The 23,623-nt window shown below is 34.6% G+C and overlaps 2 protein-coding genes across 5 annotated transcripts in view; one reads left to right on the top strand and one right to left on the bottom strand.

The window, feature by feature from the left end:
• CFAP210 (cilia and flagella associated protein 210) overlaps positions 1 to 3,515 on the top strand; it is a gene marked incomplete at both ends in the record, with an annotated part of 36,183 nt that extends 32,668 nt beyond the window's left edge. Inside the window, one exon of the mRNA XM_082840778.1 lies at positions 3,171 to 3,515. Coding sequence (XP_082696904.1) covers positions 3,171 to 3,515 — 345 coding nt within the window. The remainder of the gene's footprint in view (positions 1 to 3,170) is intronic.
• Positions 3,516 to 6,889: 3,374 nt separating this feature from the next.
• Positions 6,890 to 23,623, bottom strand: part of PPIG (peptidylprolyl isomerase G) — a 42,193-nt gene continuing 25,459 nt past the window's right edge. For 3 of the 4 annotated variants that reach the window (XM_082840777.1, XM_082840776.1, XM_082840775.1), the window contains 5 exons: positions 13,572 to 13,785; positions 12,622 to 12,783; positions 11,136 to 11,223; positions 9,507 to 9,643; positions 6,890 to 9,319 (listed from right to left, as the gene is read on the bottom strand). In XM_082840777.1, the coding sequence (XP_082696903.1) occupies positions 8,212 to 9,319; positions 9,507 to 9,643; positions 11,136 to 11,223; positions 12,622 to 12,783; positions 13,572 to 13,785 (1,709 nt within the window). In that variant the 3' untranslated portion in view covers positions 6,890 to 8,211. The remainder of the gene's footprint in view (positions 9,320 to 9,506; positions 9,644 to 11,135; positions 11,224 to 12,621; positions 12,784 to 13,571; positions 13,786 to 23,623) is intronic. The other variant, XM_082840774.1, reaches the window with a different exon arrangement.

The following is a 23,623-nucleotide window of genomic DNA, read 5'->3' as shown; positions in this document are numbered from 1 at the left end:
TACCTTCAGATTCACTGGTTCTGATGTTGAGCTCATCTAATGAATTTATCAATTATTGAACTTTCAACCCTACAGTTTTCATTTGGTTCTTTTTTATATTTTTTATATTGTTTCTATTTATCTGATTAGATTGCCAGTTCACTCATTCTGAGCATATTTCCTTTAATTCACTGGATATATTCATAACTGCTTTGAAATCTAATTGCTAAAGTCAATACGCAGTTTCATTCAAAGTTAGTTTCTGTTTCCTGGGAATAATGTAACACGTTTCTATTTCTTTGCAGGTCTGGTAATTTTTGGTTTAAAACGACATTTTATAGAATATGTTGTAGATTGTTTTGTTCTGAGAGTTGTTGCTTTTTTAGTAGGCAACTGCTTTCCTTGGACGCAAGCTATGAAATCTGTTTTCACCACAGGAGGTAGCCTCTGATGTCTTTGCTCACTTTTATTTTTTAAAGCCTCGACTCCTAGGGTTCCTCACTGTACTGGTGTTGACAGTCATCCAATAATGTGGGTAGAGTTTATGTTCAGACACCTTCAGCCAGTAATGTTTTTACTCCTACCCTTGCTATGCAAGCTGTGGGCAGGTTGAGGGTGGTAGTCCAAAGAACACTAAATTCATAATTTCTCCCAGGCTTTTTTTGCCAGGCTCCTGAGGTATCCTGTGTGAATGTGTTTTATCAGTCAGTCAGGAATGTCTGTAAAGTTTATCATTTCAACTCTTCTGTCTCATTCCAGAATCTCCCCCTTCAATTTCTAGCTGCTTTGCCACTCAACCCAAATAGAATCTGACATCATTATCCAGTTAAATTGCAAGTTTTCACCTCCTGAGCTGGAGGGATAGCAATGCCCTCCCAAGAATGCCAGAAACTTGCGGTTCTTACCTTCTGATTTAGTAGCAGTTTTTCATGAAAAAACACTTCTCAAGTAGTTGCCTGTACATGGTCACTTACCAGTGCTCTGAAATGGTTGATTTTAATAATTTTTAATAATAAACTTGTTTTCTGTGGAGAATAATTGGCCAACCTCCTCATGTGGCCATTATCAGAAGTAGGATCTGCCATATTATTTTGAAGCAAATTCCAGATATCATATCATTTTATCAATGTATATTTCAGTATCTTATCTCTAAAGCTCAGGGACTCTTTAGAAATTAACATAATCACAATTCTGTTAAAACATCTAAAACAATTAACATTCAAAAATATAAAACAATTAACATTCAGCATTTAAATTTCCCCCAGATTGTCTCATGAATATTTTTAGTTTTTGTTTGAGGATGAAACAGGGTCCATATATTCTATTTGGTTGATATGTCTTTCAAGTTTCTTTTAACCTATAACTCCTCCTCCACCCCCATCCTCTGTTTTTGTCTTAGGTTCTCCCTCCTTGTCTCCATTATGTTTATCTTGCAATTTATTTGTTGAAGGAACAGGGTTTCTTATCTTTTAGAATTATTATAGTCTGCATTTTGCTGATTGGATCCCTGCAGGGTAGTATTGTTCCTCACATTTCATGTAAAATCTAGTTTAGGTCAGATTCAGGTTCAGTTTTTTGGTGAAAACTCGTAACTGGTGTTGTGTATTTCCATTAGAAGGCATGTAATGACTGTTGTCTCACTTTCTGTGATACAAACAGCCTTTGATGATTGTTACCTAGATTTAATTCATCAGGTGGAAAAATGTCAGTATTTTCTGCTTCCTTCTCATCCATTTGCTGAAGTTTTCAAAGAAATTTTCATGATCAGCAGTTTCTCTGCAGTACAATTTTAAAAGAAAAGACAGGATATTTGATTCTTTAACTGTATTTTCGAGTTTTCAAAATAATTAGCTCTCTAGCATCCTCCAAAGGTATTTGTTACTTTACCCCCATGTGTTATAATTTTTAGGGTTTTAAACCAGTATTTTAAGTTTCTTTACAAATCTGTATTTATGCTTAATGTATATAAAGTTTAAGGTACCAGTCATGTATTCCATTATGGTTACCTTTCCTTCCATTCTCATTTCTTTTCTGTACTTCAAATATTTCTCCCTGTTCCCTCAACATCTTTCTACAAAACTGCTACCAAACCAATACAGTATATCCCAACTGCTCCTTGTTAAGATCCCAAATTACAGCATTTTACCATTGATGAGATAGTTCTTAGTCTCTCTGATTTTTTCCTGTTATTGAATATCATTTTCTATTTTTCAAACTCCTAGTATCCTATCCCCTATTCAACATATAGCATGAAAGCCTGTTTTGAAACATAGCACTCAGTAACAAAAATTTGCTATTTTGTATTTATATGGTTGTTTTATTTCCTCACAAATTTCAATTCCTGGTAGATATATCAGGTTTAAGCTACTATTTTATGCTGAAGTGTTGGTTACTGAGTTTGAAATATATTTTCATGAATACTATATTCATAAGTAGACAAAATCTTAATTTTTGATACTCAGCATTTCTTAAAATGCTTCTGAGAAGACACAAGGAAAAGGTGTCAACCAAAACTTTATAGAAATCTTTAAAAACCCATTAGTCACCTCATATAAGCAGTTAAAAGAACAATGGTTTTGTAAATTATAAAGTTAAAAGAAAAAAATTATGAAATGTTAGTAAACTGGCTTTTGGTAGGTAGATTGCTTATTTCTACCTAGCTCCAACATTGATAAATGTCACTTGTTCCAACTTCAAATTCTTAGGAAAGAGAATGTGACTGGTTTAACCACTTAATTCAGATATTCATTGCTGACTTAATCTTATGTGGCTCAGTCACATGGTATATCTGGCTGATTTGGGACAGTGGGTTTGGGTGCATTCCTTTAGAATAGTGGATGGATGGGGACAGCGATTGATTATTATGTCTTCTACACTTGTCAAAGTACACATCTTCTAAATGGTAGAAACAGGATTTTAAACTTGGTTATTTGATTTTTAATTTCATGCTGCATTGTTTAAAGATGTACCATCACATAATACTGAGCCACTACTTTGAACATGATACTGTTGTGAGAAGCATGGGAGAATTTATGAAATAAATTATAGTATATAGTTGTTAAGTCAGGACTTGTCAAATATCAATGAGTTTAGAAAGCTCTATCTGCAACTTCAAATGCTACATATATTTAGAAAATTGATTTTTTTTTTTTACTAATACAAAGTGTATTTTTTCTTTCCTTCCCAAATAGGCCCAAAATAAATTTAATGCACTGCAAGCAAAACAAGCAGAATTAGAGTACTGCAGACTTACTGAAGCTCTTGTGGCTGAAAAGGAGAAGGAATTTCAGGATTATGCCAGAGAAGTAATTGAATCTGAGTCTGAATCAACAAACAAGTATATTTATCCTCTTGTAAAAGCTGTACAGGAAGGACCTGGAGGTGGTCCTGGGCCAGTTTTTGTGGACAGAGGTGTATTAAGACCCAGGTATCAGGCAAATGATATTACTGGAGTCCAGCTCCCTTTTTATACCTCTCAGGGATCAAAATATAATAATTTTCAAAAGTCTAAGGGAAGGCTAGGTTTTACATGGTAGAAAAAAGTTTATTTTTAAGAAGACTAAGTCATAGCTAATATTATGAGCTACAAATTCAAGTAAATTATATGCTTATAATTTGTTAATAAAGCTGCTTTTCATCTAAGTACAATTATGTCTGATCTAACTGATTCTTCCCCATTCAAGATTAAGTCAGATTCCATTTTTTATTTTGATAAAACACATACACAACCAAATGTATAATTTTAGCCATTTAAGAATATTCAGTGGCATTAAGTATATTCATAATATTGTACAACCTGCACCTATTAGTACACAACTGCTCTGATCTGCTAATTTGATAAAAGAAACCATAGCTAAAATTTGTGGCAAAGATGTAAATTGGAACTAGGACATTTTGGGTATTGAGAGGACTTGGTGGGGTGGGGGAGGTGTGAAAATTATGAATCCACACTTAAAAAAGAAACACAGTACTAGGTTAGGAAGTATGTTTAGGAAAGAAACCTAGAAAGCAATGAAAATAGAAAAAGCACATTGAAACTAAAAGTATTTTAATAACAAATTTGCACAGTCCATATGAAGCACTCACATTTTACATATTCTCCTGGCTTAATAAAACATTTAAAAACACTCCAGAATTTGAGAGTTTAATAATATTCACCTGCTAACACATATAAACCACTGAATGGTCAGAACGTTTTTACTTAAGCATATATATTTCAGTGACTAACTCTCAAGTTAACTAGGTTAATTTTCCCTAAAACCAAAAATAAACAAGAAACCAAAAACTAGACAATCTGTTTTACAAACTCAATTAACACTTATATGGCTTTACAATGGTAAGTGTTATATTAAAGCTGGCAGGCACAGAATATAATACAGTGTTCCTGCTGCTGAGAAATTTGGAGGAATTAAAAAGCAAATAGTAGCATTCCAGTTGACAGAAATGCAAATTCCATGTATAACCTTAAAAGTCTGCTGAGGCAAAAGACACCTTGCAATGTGAAGCACTATGATTAAACAGTTACACTAGAACTTATTCCTAAACCTGGAAATTGTCACTGCTGGCTAAATTCTTAAAAGAAGTTCAACATTGTTAAACTCTTTGCTCAGTTTTTTCCTAATACAATTTCTGTGGGTAAAATAAAAGTATTATTTTAATTGATTTATCTTCATTATTTAGCTTTTAATAAAAATAAAGGCCGAATAAGCTAATACAATGATTTAAAAAATACAAAAACAAACTGTTTATGATAGTATAGTTTATTTTATACAATGTTTAACTATAAAAGTTGATAGTTTCAGAGTTTAAAGTCTGTAAAATGCAGTTTGCAGAAAACAGTTTAACAGTTACTAGACTAATGATAAGAGAAGCAGCATTTTGAAACTAATTATACAATTGCAACAACAGCTTTATTCCTAAATTTCATTAAAAAAATATACATCACAGTGACTTCTGAGCTAGGAAAAGAAGTGCATTAACTTCATTTGTTTTTCCCTTCTGTAAAGAGAGCAGCCATAACTTTTAATATACCCACATACAAATACCCAATTCATTTATCCTTCAAAATACTATAAACACACAAAGGGGGAACAAAATATACAGCATGTGCTTTTGGTAAACATAGGAATTTGCTTGAAAAAGGGGGGCAGGGCAGACACACAAATCAATCCCACCACTCCCCCCAGTACATAAAAACAAACAAAACCCCTCAACAACTCCCTTCTCCAACCTTGCTGATGGAATTTTTCAAATTCCATAAAGGTTCGAAGTGTGATGAAAAATACTGCCACCCAGAGTAAAGCAAAATCAACTACTAAAACCATACTAATTTGTTCCACACACTAACCTGAAAACAAATTAGAACTGTCAGTAATTACTACTACTGAAAACATGAGAAGCCCAGTGTGTTCCCGTCCCCAATATTAAGAAATTTTTACTTTTCAGTTTCATATCTCCCACTGAGCACAGAATCAAAGGCCATTAGGCAAAGCCAATATAAATCAATATTACACTTGTGCAAAGATGGATTTATAAGACAAATTCTTTGAAACTTCTGTGAGGGATCTGATTAAGAAACTTAGAAACTACAATGCTCTATGAACTCACTACCTATAGAGTAATTTAAAAATGTTTTAAAGCAACCTAGTAGCTTCTCTACAAGCTCTTTAACATTAATCACTCTGCAGTGTCAATTTCTGTGGCAGATGGTTTACCCAGAAAAAGAATTCACATGAAATAATCATGAAAAAATTTCTCATATATTGCCAATCAAGTAATAAAAACAAACTAAATATCTTTAAGAGGATATTAAATCAAACACACTTTGAGGTAAACTGTAAGCTCAAACTATTATCAATTTGGCGGTAAAGAATTAAATAGTTGACTTTTAGGAAAACAAAGTTGTTCAAAGTAAAAACTAAAGGTTGCACAACTATTAAAAATGTAATAAAAGGATCATTTGATTGGTGTACTATTCAGATGCAAAGGCAGATGAGGTACAATTAATGCTGTTTGATCATTTTCTAAATGTTATTTATATTCTGAAAATAAAATCTAGCTGATTGTCATCTCTCACTTCAACTCCTTCACATATCTGTTCTATTGTAAAAACAGCTAACAAAGTTTTTTTTAAAAGGCTTATAAATAATGTTTAGCATGGAATTGCTTCTTTGATGACCAAAACAGAATACTACTTAACGAAATTACTATTTTTTCCCCCTATGGTTACTTGTCTATAATTCTTAGTGGATAAAGCTCCGGGATCAGACAACATAGAAGTATTTTTACTTAGCATGTTTTTTTTTTTTTAAAATATAATTATTAGAAATCCTTTCTTAAACAGCACCTTTCTTGAAGCTCAAATAGTTTAACAAAGACTTTTTAAATGCAGTTTACTGAATTTAAGACAAACAATAACTAATTTAAAATATATTAACATTATACAGCTTGGGGACTCAAGACTCAATTATCTCTAAGGTTTGTGGTCAAAGTCTCTAAGGAATCAACCACCCTGGATTATCATAAACATCTATTACTTTTACCATCAGGAAAAAAATTTGGTAAGACTCTGCTACAGATATTTGTTTCAAGATATTGCAAACAATCATTACCCTATTTGTTATATAAATGGCTACCACAATGCCAAATGTATCATTACTGTTTTAATCAATAACGGGAAGTACTATGCTAATAAGCATTGCTTTGCTCAGTACAAATAACATTGAGTAGCTACTGGGTTTACGAAGGAGCTACCTTGGTAACAGAGTAGGTATTTGACACTACTGACAAATAGTAAAGTACAAAAGCACTCTAGAGGCAACTACTAATTGGAATTCTGAAATTTCTTTTCAAATGAGGCAGGTTTTGTGTTTACTGTATGTTCAACATTTTATTTAGAAGAGAAATTACAGAATAAAAAGCCACACATCACTAAAATAGCAATATACCACACACAAAATTCTAAACGGACTTTGGATATCTTTAGTGTTTCACACTATAAGCTATCAAATTTTGCAACTTTCTACTCTATGTGGCAATGCTATACATGCCAAGTTAAAATAATGATTAACAGTTATGGTATAAAGCCCCCTGAATAGAAGAAACCAGAGTCATAAACATGCTACAGCCTACTGTGATACATAGATAAAAAAGATGCATTTTCTTGCCAGTTGAAGCTCACAGTTATGAGAGTTAGAGAAGTCAGTTCAAGTTAAAAAAAAAAAAAACATGCAACATTAATACTCAACTCTATATAGGTCAGTGGCCAAAAAGAGAAATCTAAGTTAATGTGTCAATACTAACAATTTTTAGAATCTGTCTAACATAAAGACCTGCACAAGTGGTATGTTTTAGTGAGAAAACTATTTTTTTCATTTTAGAGAAGGGTAATGGTAATAATAATAATAAAGCATTCCCCCAAAGCAAGTTTCATCTCTTCAGACCAACAGCAACACAGAATTGAGAATTACAACCTGATCTTCAAGGTACAGTTCTTGTCAGATGCTGTGTAACAGCAAGCCAAGCCCAATCAGTACATCAACTGAAAAAAAATACTCAACTATATTTATAGACAGTGAAGTAAAACAAAACTAAAGAGGAAAAATATTAATATGAAACAAGCTACCAGTAGAAATATAAAGAGTAACATGAAGTGCAATATAAATATTTTAAAGCACAAATTACTATAAAATCAAAAGTAATGACTTAATATCTCAAGTTATTAGGGTCCCACTTCTGTGTAATTAAAAGCTGCTGCTGCAAGCCTCTGTTATAAATGCTATAGAAAAATCTACACAAGATTTCTTCTACCTAGTGGCTTCTAAGGTTACTTTAATCATGAGAAACACAAGCTTTTGTAACAATGTATTCCAACAATCAGTTATGTTTGTTTCCAACTGGCCGATCACACAAATCAGGGTGTAGAATAGCATGTTTGCTACTGGCTGATTGTTGCAACACAAAAATGCATACATGAAATAGTTAAACACAGCACACAGTATTACAACAAAGTGTTTTTCTCATTTCAAGTTTATTAAAACTTTTGCAGTACAAATTATCCAGGTTGCAGATTATCAAAAGATCGACTCAATAAAGTCCACATTGGAAAAAAAAAAAAAAAAGGACAAACATAAACCCAAAACAATGAAAAGAAAACAACATAAAGGGGATTCATCAGCAAGTCTCTAAAACTTAAAATTTGAGACAGAATGGAAATAAGTTTATATACCTCATTCATCCACTTTTGTCTTCATCTGTTCCAGGGCTTGATTCATGATCAAATTTTTTATTTTTATCATGTGTGTGGTCATTTTCTTGACCCTTTGATTTTTGGTTTTCTTTTTCCACTGAGGATCTGGTCTTCTCATCCTCCTTATTTTTCAAAGTTGAGAACTTTAATTCATTGTCCTGACTACTTTGTTTCATTTTTGAGAATGGACTTTGATCTCTATCAGCCTTTTTTTCCCTGTTACTATTTGAGCTACTATGATCACGATTTTTAGAGTACATTCTCTTCTCACCCTCAGAATTCTCTTTTCTGTGTGAACTTTTACTTTCTTGGTTTCTGTATTTTTCTTTGTTTCTGCTTTGACTTTCTTCTCTCTCTGAGCTCCGTGAATCTCTCCTCCTTCTCCTCCTGTCTTTACTTCTTGATCTTCCTGGCGTTGCTCTTCTGTCTCGGCTCCGTGACCTTCCTCTTCTCCTGTACTCCTGTTCTCTGTATCTGTGATACTCCTTGCTTCTGCTGCGATCTCGGTCATGGCTTCTAGACCGCACTCTTCTGCTCCTGTCCCTACTTCTGCTTCGTTCCCTTGTTCTACTATTGTAACTGTGTTTGCCTTTAGTTACATCGCGTTCTCTACTCCTAGACTGTGCACGTCTGTCCTTGTCCTTACTTTTATTATGATCATGCTCATTGCTTTTGGATTCTAACTGTTTAGACTTCTCTTTACTTCTACTCCTTTCCTGATCTTTTCCTTTAGAATCAGACTTTTCTTTTTCTTTAACATTCTCATGATCCCTTTCTTTACTCCTTGACCTCATCCTCTTTTCTTCATGTCTATTATGCTTTGTATCTCTTTCCTTACTCTTGGATTTCTCTTTGCTCTTACTCCTACTTTTCGATTTGGCCCTTTTCTTTACCTTGTTTTTATATTTATCATCTTTTTCTGAATTTCTTCTGATGTCTCTCTCTTTGCTGTTAGATTTATGATCTTTAACTTTCTTTTCCTTTTCACTTTTTCTGTTTGGACTCTCAGAAACATGCCTATGATCAGTTATTTTTTTCTCTTTTACTCTAACTGGGCTTCTTTGATTTTCTTTTATTTCATTTAACTCACTCCTAAAAAAGGAAGAAAAAAAGTTTTGGGGAAAGTTTATTAGGAAAACAATGGTGTCCATTATTGCTGAAATGATATTCTATTTTCCTTAAGACATTCAGAAACAACTGAAATGGCTTTAAATGAAATAATTTTAAATAGTTAAAAAAAATACTTGTTACTGCATTTGAAATAAGAGTTAAATCTTACTTATCCCCTTTGATCCATCTTTCACCACTTGATACCCTCATTCTTTGAGCTCTCTGCATCTCCTGCCTCCAATGTGGAGGAGTCTCACTACGTCTGAAACGATCCCTGGATCTGGATCTAGAAGGAGTTCGATAACGCTTTAAAAAAAGAGGGGAAAAATTAATATATAAAAATATAAAAGCATTATAACAATTGCTAAAGTGTACATATTTCTAGGTTCAAAAAAATGTCTGATATTTCCATGCCTTCTAAAATAACTAAATTTCCCAATTGTCAGGTAGGAAATCAATGAGGCATAATGTGGTTTGATATCTTTGCTTTCACTGCTAATGAAATGTGTGTTTATATGTTCTTGTTTTAAATATGTCTTGGGTTTAAGTTCTAAAACAGTAAATATCGATAGCTATATCCCACATCAACAAAAGCTCTTTTGAATCCTCAATCATTTTTAAGAGTGTAAAGAGGTCCGAAGACAAAAAAGTTTGAGAACTGCTATGAGAATAGTTAGGAAGCCCTTTATAGTTCAGAGAATATACAATGGTGAACTGAACTAAGATGGTAGGAGTGGAGCTTGAGAGAAGCAGATACATTTCAGAGTATTTAGGAGGTTGAGGTTGAACAGACAGGATTTGGTGATGGATAAGTTATATAAGGTAGGAAAGAAAAGGGGAGAAACAAAATGATTCTTGGGCTTCAGGTTTAAGTGCTTGCACAGGTGGTAGTGTCTGTCACTGAGACCAGAAATCTAAAGGAGGGTCAGGCCTGAAGAAGTGTTTATGCTTACCATTGTATATGATGAGTTTAAAGTGCCCATTAGGCACCTAAATGGTCATCAAATAAACCTTTGATGCCAGAAAGGCAGATGAAAAACTGACAGTTATCAGCATACAGGTACCCAGTGAAGTTACGAGAGTGATTATATTGCCCAAGAAGCATATGCAAAGTGAGAAGAGTTAGAACCCTGAGGTACTACAATATTTAAACATCAGGTAGAAGAGCATGAACTAGCACTGGAAATTTAAGACAGACTGGCCAGAGACAGGAAGAAAAGATGATGGAAGCAAAGGGAAAAGAGTATTACAAGGAGGGAGATTAAATAAGACAAAGACTGAAAGGATCCAATGGATTCTGTGACTTGGAACTGACCATAAAGCAAGTGCTGTTTTCAGCAGAATGGCAGAAGACAAACTGAAATGGCTGAGGAACAAGTAGGAAGTGAAGAAATAATATACTAAGTATAGCCACGTTGGTTAAAAGTTTTGAAAAAACAAGAAGATATTTAAATTCTGATGAGGAGAATCCAGTGAAGAGAAAGAGTATGAAATATAAGAATAGGGTTAATTTTTAACAAGCATAGGGACACAGTGGTCAGGAAGTAACAAAGGGGTACAAGAAAGACCTCAATCTCATTTTATACCATGTACATGTAAAATCCATTAACATCCCATGGATTTTCAATGTGGAAGAACCAACACAAAGAAGTTACTATAAAAGGAGAACATATAATTCAACATCCGTATCTACTCTAAATTTTAACCACTTATGTATAAAACAATACTTAAGAAACACTCTAGGATTATTTAAGATAAATGCAATACTATTAGAACTTCTGGGAAAAGAATCACCTACCCTTGGTCCTCTTCCTTTAATTTTCCTGCCAGACCTAGTAACTAAAAGTCGCCTCTGGTATGAAGCAGGCTGGGAGTTAAGTAGATTACTAGAAGGAAGCAGAGGGAAAATTAAAAAACATTATTTTATAAAAATAAATCTGGAGAACATAGCTTTACTGATCTAAACTAATAAATTTAAAGTCTTACATATATAATCAGTGGTTCTCAACCAGGAATGTTATCAATCCTAGTAGTTATCTGGAAAAGTATGGGAGCATTTTTACAACTGTCAATGACTAGAGGGTGCTATTGGTACCGAGTGACAAGTCAGGAATGCTAAAATCTTGTAATGTGTGTAGATGAAGAACTATCCTGTTCCCAAATGCCAACTGTGTCCTGTTGAGAAACACTGTTATATAATCATCACTAAGATGAAGTCAACCTGATAGTGCTAAGGAACTCAGAGTAGGCTACATGCTGTTGAGAGAACAATTTTAAAGCTATCTGATTCTAAAATATCTTACTATCCTATAAGCAGTTGTTCACTGGTAATAAAACTATAGAGAAATGTAATTAATGTGAATTAAACAGAGACAAGATGGTCTGAATTAGCAAAATGTTTAATATCATGCTTTATACCAGAAAGGGAAACTATTTATTTTCAAATAATAATGAGTTAATATTTAATTAGCACTAACAATATCTGTGTATGTTATATCTGAAAAATGCATTCTAAAGTAGTTCAAATATGTTTACTTAATGTTTACTTCCTTAGAAACACAATTTCCTATTAACTGAATAAACTCAATCCAATCCATCAAAATTATCCCAATTCAAGTAACCAAGACTTACTTTTATATTTTTACTGTATTGTGAAAGTATAGGGGGAATGTTCAGAATTTTACCACTTTTAAATACATTATTTCCAATTATAAATAAGAGAAAGATACCCATCTTTTTTTCTATCTTTGGACATAATTATTAAAATGATTCATCAAGAACCAACAACTTCTAATACTAATAATGTGAACTTATGTAGAAAAATTTTCAAAGTACTTGAATATGCTGTCAATTTTCAATACCACAATATTGTAAACCAGGCAAGGAAAACAGCATTTTCCCCCATCAGACAAACTGAAAAATAAAGGTTCTTACTTGCTTAAAAGTTTAATGTATACAAATAACAGAGTAAAACACTTGTTTTAAATGGAATTTGTTTGGAATGCCACTTAACAATATCTTTTTGCCATTTGCAGTGCTTGTTTCTTTTTTTTAATTAATGTAACTTTTATTCAAAAATTTGTCTGAATTAAGTCAATTTATCTTTTCAGCTATGTGGTTAGCAAAAAGGAGCCTTGCTAACATTATCCTATTAAGAAATTTCAATGTTGGGACAAGGTCACCAATTAAATCTTATCTAAAATAAGCAAAAATGGTTTTTTAAAAAAGAAAGGTTCTGTGGTAGAGAACGTAGGCCAGTTTATAAAATAAACATATTCACATACCACTCTCTCTCTCTCTCCCTGTTCTTCCTTTCTTTTTCATCAGCTTTAGGAGGACTTTTTCTCATTAGGAATCTATTTTCAGGTATTGGAGGGATTTCTTCTGGACGAACAGTAGACTGGGGTTGTGCTTCAAGATTTTCAGCCTCACTTTCACTAGATGCGCTTTAAAAGAAACACACACAACAAATTCCACTTGGTTATTATGTACCTACCCCGATTTTCCAATTGTTGGTATTTCTTTCCTTTGTAATATGTACAATATATGCATCATTCTGTCCCCGATCTCTGACCAAAAATGCAATTACATGGGGAAAATACTCATTCCTCTGACAAACCAACCAAAAACCAAAACCAAATGTTTCTGTTATCACATTCTCAAAAAATATTTTCCAATAAAATGGAACCAAAATATGATACTTCATGTGCAATGCCCTCTGATAAATTTAAAATACTTGAAAATATAGGTAAAGAAACTGCTTTAGAGGCAACAGGTTTATAAAGATGAGTTTTAGTACAACCATAGATTATTTCAGACAAAACAGGAAAGAAAAGAAATATGCTGACATTATCTGCTTTCTACCCTATGCTATCATAGGAGGAAAAAAAATAAAGAACAAAAAAGCGAGAGACTGCTACAGAAAATAAAACAGTCATTGGTTTCCTATAATTCTCACTAATCTTATATTCCTCCCATAAAATACAAACCTATATAACCAAAAGGTCATTGAATTCAGACAAAATGAACTGAATGGTTTGGTTGAAAATTAAATTGAATGTTCCCAAATTTAATCTATAGACTGTAGAATATCAAAATGGTCTTATACTTCATGCTATGAAACATTTCTCACTATTTTCATGTTCCATATAATTGATCCAAAATCCCAATAGATTTATATATAAACAGAAGGGAATTAGAATACAAAGTCAGTACTGTAAAAGTAAATTAAGACCTTTTCTTGCTTTTCTTTCGCTTCTTCTTTTCTTTCTTGTGTTTACGAGAATTTTTCCTATGTTTCTTCTTTCTTTTTTTTGATTTCTCTTCAGAAGCACTTTCAGAATCAGAAGAATCAGAAGAGGACTGAGAATCGCTTGAACTATCTGAGTCACTGGATGATGAGGAGGAGGAGGAGGAGGATTTATGCCTTTTCTTTTCTTCTTTCCTAGCTTTAATAAAAAGCAAAACGGTTTGGTGAACACTTTTTAGACAAACTTTGTAAGTGGAAGTTTAGATTTTTTTGCAGATTCTCAAAGTCCAGTATTTAACACTTAGCTCATCCAGCTATTTGACCTGAGGGGTACAGGAAAGGAGTTAAGACTCAAGATTAGAATCCAGATCTCCAGACTCATGGGGCAGAGTTATATTTATATCTAAAGAATTCTGGAAAAGTAATAGGTAAATCTAAAACATTAAACTAAGTTAATTTTAGGAATCATATGAATAACATACTTTTTTAAAGGCACAGAAATAACATTCAAGAATCCCAGATTCTAATCTTTTTGTAGTTTTCAACTTTTTCTCTTATCAATATTGGAAGTACAACTGTAGGAGAGAAGTAATAGAAAAAATACTATGCATGAATGTGGAAAGATAAGAAACACGATTCCACTGGCATGGGCTTATTCAATGCCTGAGTATTCCTCTAATGATTAAGAAATTTAGCTTTGGTTGAACAGCAGACTTACAACAGGGGGTAGTGGTAGTCATTTGCCAATGATTAATAAATATGTTTTGGGGTCTCTACAAAAAGTAATTTCAAATTTAAATTTTATTTTGGGTTAAGGAAGTTTAATTTTAAAAGGGGTCCCAAAACTCAAATGCTTTAAGGATGAGGAAACTAACACAAATAAGTGAGGTTAACCAGGAAATGGAGGAAGATATGACAGACTGGACAGAGCTTCGCCCACCTAACAGTATTCTAATTCCAACCATGGTGGACTTAAAGAAGTGAATTCAACAATCTGATTAAAAAATGGGCAGAGAACCTGAATAAACATTTTTCCAAAGGAGACATACAGATGCCAACAGGCACATGAAAAGATGCTCAACATCACTAATCATCAGAGAAATGCAAATCAAAACAATGAGATAGCACCTCACACCTGTCAGAATGGCTATTATCAAAAAGACAACACATAACAAGCATTGGTGAGGATGTGGAGAAAAGGGACCCCTTGTGCACTGTTTGTGAGAATGTAAATTGATATAGCCAGTATGGGAAGTAGCATGGAGGATCCTCAAGAAGTTAAAATAGCAGTGCCATATGACCCAGCAATTCTATTTCTGGGTATTTATCAAAAAAAAACTAAAACACTAATTCTGAAAGATATATGCAACTCAACCTTCACTGAAGCATTATTTACAATAGCCAAGATATGGAAGCAACCTAAGTGTCCACTGATATGTGAATGGATAAAGAAGATGTAGCGCGCGCGCACACACACACACACGGGCGCACACGCAATGGAATATTACTTAGCCATAAAAAAGGAAGGACCTCCTACCCCTTGTGACAACATGGATGGATCCAGAGGGTATTATGCTAAGTGAAATAAGTCAGACAGAAAAAGGCAAATACTGTGTGATTTCAATTATATGTGGAATCTAAAAAACAAAACAAATGAACAAACATAACAAAACAGAAACAGACTCATAGATACAGTGAAGAAACTAGTGGTTGCCAGAGGAGAAGGCGATGGGGAGTGGGGTGGGGAAACGGGGTGGGGAAATAGGTTTATGGGATTAAGAAGTACAAACTTCCAGTTATAAAATAAGTCATGGGGATGTAGTGTAGAGCACAGGGAATATAGTCAATAATACTGTAATATCCCTATATGGTGACAGAGAATAACTAGACTTATTATAGTGATCATTTTGTAATGTATAAAAATATCAAATCACTGTTGTATACCTGAAATCAATAGGATATTTTCAGTCCATTATGCCTTAATTAAAAAAGAAGTAAGTGAATTCAGGCTAAAGCTGGGACAATATTGATATATGGATAACTACAATACAATGGAACAGAAAATACATTAGAATCCAGATATAGGTAAATAAAATATAAATCATTTATCCTTCTTATCGTATATGAATTGTTCCACTGGCTAACCAAATAGAAGATGAAGGGAAGATGCTCTTTATCAAAAGTACTCCAAGAATAAATGAATAAGGAATTACAGAGTTAGAATATCACCATTTCACAACTCCTAAGGAGGCACTGCCCACCAATGGCCACTGCAGAGCACAGAGACAACCTGTCCTAAGTGACCCTTGCTCCCATCAAATAGAATTAAAAAAAATCAAAACTATATCTGATCAATTTTCTAGATCTAACTACAAAGTTATATGAAATAGAAGCACAGAAGGAACACATTACATAACAGAAGGATGCAATCCGTAAAATTCAGTGTGTGCAATAATGGGAAAGAAACACTACAGGACAAATGACCTAGCTTGTTCAACAAATAAATCTCAAGAAACATAAAAAGAAATGGTGGGATAATCTATTAAAAACAAAAAAAATTTACAACACCAACCCAAATGTTTGAACCTGATTTGGATTCAAATTCAAACATCAAAAAATTAACATTAACTAAACAATTAGAAATTTGAACACTGTAAGGATTTCTGACATTTAGGAACATATGTGTATATACGTCTGCATATGATTATGGTACGGTTATTTTTTTCAAAAGAGTCACCTTTTAGAGATAGTGAAATATTTATCAATAAAATGTTATGCCTAGAATTTACTTCAAACAGGAAATGGAGAACTGTCCAAGGACAGGTAACATGAGATTAGCCATAAATTAACTGGTAAAGATGGGTAATGAACATGGGTAATTTGTTATACAATTTCAATCACTTTTGTACATGTTAGTATTTTCCATAATTAAAAAAAAATCAAAGAGAACAAAGACAATATCTTTGGACTGACTGTTGGCTGTTTACAGACCTTAATTGAAAGGGTTAACAGCTGGTTTGTAACCTTTCTGTTAGCTTCAGAACACCTGAGGATTTGGCACTTGGTTGGCACTTGGCCAAATTATTCCTGAAACGTATTTACTTATTTATGACTGCATTGGGGCCTTCTCTAGTTGTGGTGAGTGGGGGCTAACTCTTCATTGTGGTGCACAGGCTTCTCATTGTGGTGGCTTCTCTTGTTGTGGAGCACAGGCTCTAGGCATGCAGGCTTCAGCAGTTGTGGCACACAGGATCAGTAGTTGTGGCACACGGGCTTAGTTCTAAGCTCCACAGCGTGTGGGATCTTCCCGGACCAGGGATCGAGCCAGTGTCCCTCCCCTGCATTGGCAGGAGGATTCCTAACCACTGCATCACCAGGGAAGTCCCTCTTGAAACTCTTAACTCAGAATTTATAGGAGTGTACTGAGTTACAGAGATAAATGAGAATCTGGCTGGAGTTACTGTGTACTTGCCCAAGGGTCTGTGGTTCACTGTTAAGATTATTTCTCTGATACCGAAGAGATGCTGCTGCACTGGAGAATGGGAACAAGGTATAAAAGCTGAAGGAACTCAAGAGGTAATAGCTTCAGTGAACTTATTAGGTAGTCTTCGTCACCCTGTCATGCTCCTCAGGACCACGAACCTATTAAGCTGAGATGCCTAGGATATATGCAAGTTCTGCCTAGAACTCATGACATCTCTAATATGACGCTGCTGTTCAAGCTGTTCTGTTTCCTGTCCTATATCCTTTCTTAATGATAAATAAGCTTAGTGCTGAGTGAAGCCTATCTTGTCTCATGAGTCCAATTGTTTATCTGATACCAAAACCACTGTTGATGGTGAGGCAGTATGGGTATGCAAACTGAAAAACCTACTTGCATACACTAAAAACCTGAGGGGGGAGAATGAAACTTAAAGAAACCTAAGGAAGAAAATAAATTCATAATGCATATGAGTAACTCTAAATACAAATATCTGAGGCCATATAATATGGAGACAAAATAAAAATATTCCACATAAGCACAGAATACAGCTGTTAAAATTACTTGACAAAACATAGTAATGCTCTTCCCCATGATTAACAAAGCTTTATTCACCAGCTCCAATTTATATTTATTTTGCATTGTGATTCTTTCCTGAGAAATACACTGAAGTTGGTTTCGTTAAAAGGCAAGCCCGAGAAACAAGAAGAACTACAGAGTCCTGCAGCCTGTGCAACGAAAACCACATTCACAGAAAGACAGACAAAATGAAAAGGCAGAGGACTATGTACCAGATGAAGGAACAAGATAAAACCGCAGAAAAACAACTAAATGGAGATAGGCAAAATTCCAGAAAAAGAATTCAGAATAATAATAGTGAAGATGATCTGGGACCTTGGAAAAAGAATGGAGGCAAAGATCGAGAAGATGCAAGAAATGTTTAACAAAGACCTAGAAGAATTAAAGAACAAACAAACAGAGATGAACAATACAATAACTGAAATGAAAAATACACTAGAAAGAATCAACAGCAGAATAAATGAGGCAGAAGAATGGATAGGTGACCTAGAAGACACAATGATGGAATTCACTGCCACGGAACAGAATAAAGAAAAAAGAATGAAAAGAAATGAAGACAGCCTAAGAGACCTCTGGGACAACATTAAACACACCAACATTCGCATTACAGGGGTCCCAGAAGGAGAAGAGAGAGAGAAAGGACCAGACAAAATATGTGAAAAGATTACAGTCGAAAACTTCCCTAACATGGGAAAGGAAATAGCCACCCAAGTCCAGGAAGCGCAGTGAGTCCCATACAGAATAAACTCAAGGAGAAACACGCTGAGACACACAGTAATTAAATCGGCAAAAATTAAAGACACAGAAAAATTATTGAAAGCAGCAAGGGAAAAATGACAAATAACACACAAGGAAAGTGCCATAAGGTTAACAGCTGATTTCTCAGCAGAAACTCTACAAGCCAGAAGGGAGTGGCATGATATACTTAAAGTGATGAAAGGGAAGAACCTACAACAAAGATAACTCTACCTGGTAAGGATCTCACTCAGATTCGATGGAGAAATCAAAAGCTTTACAGACAAGCAAAAGCTAAGAGAATTCAGTACCACCAAACCAGCTCTACAACAAATGCCAAAGGAACTTCTCTAAGTGGGAAACACAAGAGAAGAAAAGGACCTACAAAAACAAACCCAAAACAATTAAGAAAATGGTCATAGGAACATACATATGGATAATTACCTTAAACGTGAATGGATTAAATGCTCCAAACAAAAGACACAGGTTTGCTGAATGGATACAAAAACAAGACTCATATATATGCTGTCTACAAGAGACCCATTTCAGACCTACAGACACATACAGACTGAAAGTGAGGGGATGGAAAAAGATATTCCATGCAAATGGAAATCAGAAGGAAGCTGGAGTAGCAATACTCATATCAGATAAAATAGACTTTAAAATAAAGAAAGTTACACGAGACAAGGAAGGACACTACATAACAATCAAGGGATCAATCCAAGAAGAAGATATAACAATTATAAATATATATGCACCCAACATAGGAACACCTCAATATATAAGGCAACCGCTAACAGCTGTAAAGGAGGAAATCAACAGTGACACAATAATAGTGGGGGACTTCAACACCTCACACCAATGCACAGATTATCCAAATAGAAAATTAATAAGGAAACACAAGCTTTAAATGACACAATAGACCAAACAGGTTTAATTGATAATTTATAGGACATTCTATCCAAAAACAGCAGATTACACTTTCTTCTCAAGTGCGCACGGAACATTCTCCAGGATCGATCTTGGGTCACAAATCAAGCCTCAGTAAATTTAAGAAAATTGAAATCATATCAAGCATCTTTTCCGACCACAACGCTATGAGATTAGAAATGAATTACAGGGGAAAAAACATAAAAAGCACAAACACATGGAGGCTAAACACTACGTTACTAAATAACCAAGAGATCACTGAAGAAATCAAAGAGGAAATCAAAAAATACCTAGAAACAAATGACAATGAAAACATGACGATCCAAAACCTATGGGCTGCAGCAAAAGCAGTTGTAAGAGGGAAGTTTATAGCTATACAAGCCTACCTCAAGAAACAAGAAAAATCTCAAATAAATAATCTAACCTTACCCCTAAAGGAACTAGAGAAAGAAGAACAAACAAAACCCAAAGTTAGCAGAAGCAAAGAAATCAGTAAGATCAGAGCAGAAATAACTGAAATAGAGACAAAGAAAACCATAGCAAAGATCAATAAAACTAAAAGCTGGTACTTTGAGAAGATAAACAAAATTGATAAACCATTAGCCAGACTCATCAAGAAAAAGCAGGAGAGGACTCAAATCAATAAAACTAGAAATGAAAAAGGAGAAGTTACAACAGACACTGAAGAAATACAAAGCATCCTAAAAGACTACTACAAGCAACTCTATGCCAATAAAATGGACAACCTGGAAGAAATGGACAAATTCTTAGAAAGGTATAACCTTCTAAGACTGAACCAGGAAGAAACAGAAAATACGAACAGACCAATCACAATTAATGAAATTGAAACTGATTAAAAATCTTCCAACAAACAAAAGTCCAGGACCAGATGGCTTCACAGGTGAATTCTATCAAACATTTAGAGAAGAGCTAACACCCATCTTTCCCAAACTCTTCCAAAAAATTGCAGAGGAAGGAACACTTCCAAACTCATTCTATAAGGCCACCATCACCCTGATACCAAAACCAGACAAAAATAGTACAAAAAAAGAAAATTACAGACCAATATCACTGATGAATATAGATGCAAAATTCCTCAACAAAATTCTAGCAAACAGAATTCAACAGCACATTAAAAGGATCATACACCATGATCAAGTGGGATTTATCTCAGGGATGCAAGGATTCTTCAATATATGCAAATCAATCAATCTAATACAACATATTAACAAATTGAAGAATAAAAACCATATGATCATCTCAATAGATGCAGAAAAAGCTTTTGACAAAATTCAACACCCATTTATAATAAAAACACTCCAAAAAGTGGGCATAGAGGGAACCTACCTCAACATAATAAAGGCCACCATATACGACAAACCCACATCCAACATCATTCTCAATGGTGAAAAACTGAAAGCATTTCCTCTAAGATCAGGAACAAGACAAGGATGTCCACTCTCACTGCTATTATTCAACATAGTTTTGGAAGTCCTGGCCATGGCAATCAGAGACAAAAAAGAAATAAAAGGAATACAAATTGGAAAAGAAGAAGTAAAACTGTCACTGTTTGCAGGTGACATGATACTATACATAGAGAATCCTAAAGATGCCACCAGAAAACAGCTAGAGCTAATCAATGAATTTGATAAAGCTGCAGGATACAAAATTAATGCACAGAAATCTTTCATTCCTATACACTAATGATGAAAACTCTGAAAGAGAAATTAAGGAAACACTCCCATTTACCACTGCAACAAAAAGAATAAAATACCTAGGAATAAACCTACCTAGGGAGACAAAAGACCTGTATGCAGAAAACTGTAAGACACTGAGGAAAGAAATTAAAGATGATACCAACAGATGGAGAGATATACCATATTCTTGGATTGGAAGAAGCAATATTGTGAAAATGACTCTACTACCCAAAGCAATCTACAGATTCAATGCAATCGCTATCAAATTATCAATGGCATTTTTTACGGAACTATAACAAAAAATCTTAAAATTTGTATGGAGACACAAAAGACCCTGAATAGCCAAAGCAGTCTTGAGGGAAAAAAACGGAGCTGGAGGACTCAGACTCCCTGACTTGAGACTATACTACAAAGCTACAGTAATCAAGACAGTATGGTACTGGCACAAAAACAGAAACATACATCAATGGAACAAGAGGGAAAGCCCAGTGATAAACCCACGCACCTATGGTCAACTAATCTATGACAAAGGAGGTAAGGATATACAATGGAGAAATGACAGTCTCTTCAACAAGTGGTGCTGGGAAAACTGGACAGCTACATGTAAAAGAATGAAATTAGAACACTCTGTAACACCATACACAAAAATAAGCTCCAAATGGATTAAAGACCTAAATGTAAGACCGGACACTATAAAATTCTTAGAGGAAAACATAGGAAGAACACTCTTTGACACAAATCACAGCAAGATCTTTTTTGATCCACCTCCTAGAGTAATGGACATAAAAACAAAAGGGACCTAATGAAACTTAAAAGCTTTTGCACAGCAAAGGAAACCATAAACAAGACAAAAACACAACCCTCAGAATGGGAGAAAATATTTGCAAACGAATCAACAGACAAAGGATTAATCTCTAAAATACATAAACAGCCCATGCAGCTCAATATTAAAAAAACAAACAACCCAATCCAAAAAAGGTCAGAAGACCTAAATAGACATTTCTCCGAAAAAGACATACAGATGGCCAAGAAGCACATGAAAAGCTGCTCAACATCACTAATTTAATTAGAGAAATGCAAACCAAAACTACAATGAGGTATCACCTTACACCAGTTAGAATGGGCTTCATCAGAAAATCTACAATCAAATGCTGGAGAGGGTGTGGAGAAAGGGAACCCTCTTGCACTGCTGGTGGGAATGTAAACTGATACAGCCACTATGGAGAACAGTATGGAGGTTCCTTAAAAAACTAAAAATAGGGCTTCCCTGGTGCACAGTCGTTGAGAGTCCACCAGCCGATGCAGGGGACATGGGCTCGTGCCCCGGTCCGGGAAGATCCCACATGCTGCGGAGCGGCTGGGCCCGTGAGCCATGGCCGCTGAGCCTGCGTGTCCAGAGCCTGTGCTCCAGAACGGGAGAGGCCACAACAGTGAGAGGCCCATGTACCGCAAAAAAAAAAAAAAAAAAAAACCTAACTAAAAATAGAATTACCATATGATCCAGCAAGACCGCTACTGGGCATATACTCAGAGAAAACCACAATTCAAAAAGACACATGCGCCCCAATATTCATTGCAGCACTATTTACAATAGTCAGGTCATGGAAGCAACCTAAATGCCCATCGACAGACGAATGGATAAAGAAGTTGTGGTACATATATACAATGGAATATTACTCAGCCATGAAAAGGAATGAAATTGGGTCATTTGTTGAGGCGTGGATGGATCTAGAGACTGTCATACAGAGTGAAGTAAGTCAGAAAGAGAAAAACAAATATCGTATATTAACGCATATATATGGAACCTAGAAAAATGGTACAGATGAACCGGTCTGCAGGGCAGAAATTGAGACACAGATGTAGAGAGTAAACATATGGACACCAAGGGCAGAAAGCTGCGGGGTGGTGGTGGTGGTGGTGGTGTGATGAATTGGGCGATTGGGATTGACATGTATACACTGATGTGTATAAAATTGATGACTAATAAGAACGTGCTGTATAAAAAAATAATAATAAATAAGATACAAGGATATATTGTACAACACAGGAAAAAAAAAAAGACCCACTTCAGACCCAGGGACTCATACAGACTGAAAGTGAGGGGATGGAAAACGATATTCCATGCAAATAGAAATCAGAAGAAAGCTGGAGTAGTAATACTCATAACAGATAAAACAGACCTTAAAATAACGTTGTAAGAGATAAAGAAGGTCACTACAAAATGATCAAGGGATCAATCCAAGAAAAAGATATAATAATTATAAATATATATACACCAACACAGGAGCACCTCAATCCATCAGGCAAATGCTAACAGCTATAAAAGAGGAAACTGAGAGTGACACAATAATAGTGGGGGACTTTAACACCTCACTTATACCAATGGACAGATCATCCAGACAGAAAGTTAATAAGAAGCACAAGCTTTAAATGACGCAATAGACCAGATAGATTTAATTGATATTTATAGGACATTCCATCCAAAAATAGCAGATTACACTTTCTTCTCAAGTGCGCATGGAACATTCTCCAGTATAGATCACATCTTGGGTCACAAATCAAGCCTCAGTAAATTTAAGAAAACTGAAATCATATCAAACATCTTTTCCGACCAC

The sequence above is a fragment of the Leucopleurus acutus genome (genome assembly GCF_964270905.1).
Source record: "Leucopleurus acutus genome assembly, chromosome: 6".
Lineage (NCBI taxonomy): Eukaryota > Metazoa > Chordata > Mammalia > Artiodactyla > Delphinidae > Leucopleurus > Leucopleurus acutus.
This window is presented reverse-complemented; position numbering and strand designations above follow the sequence as displayed.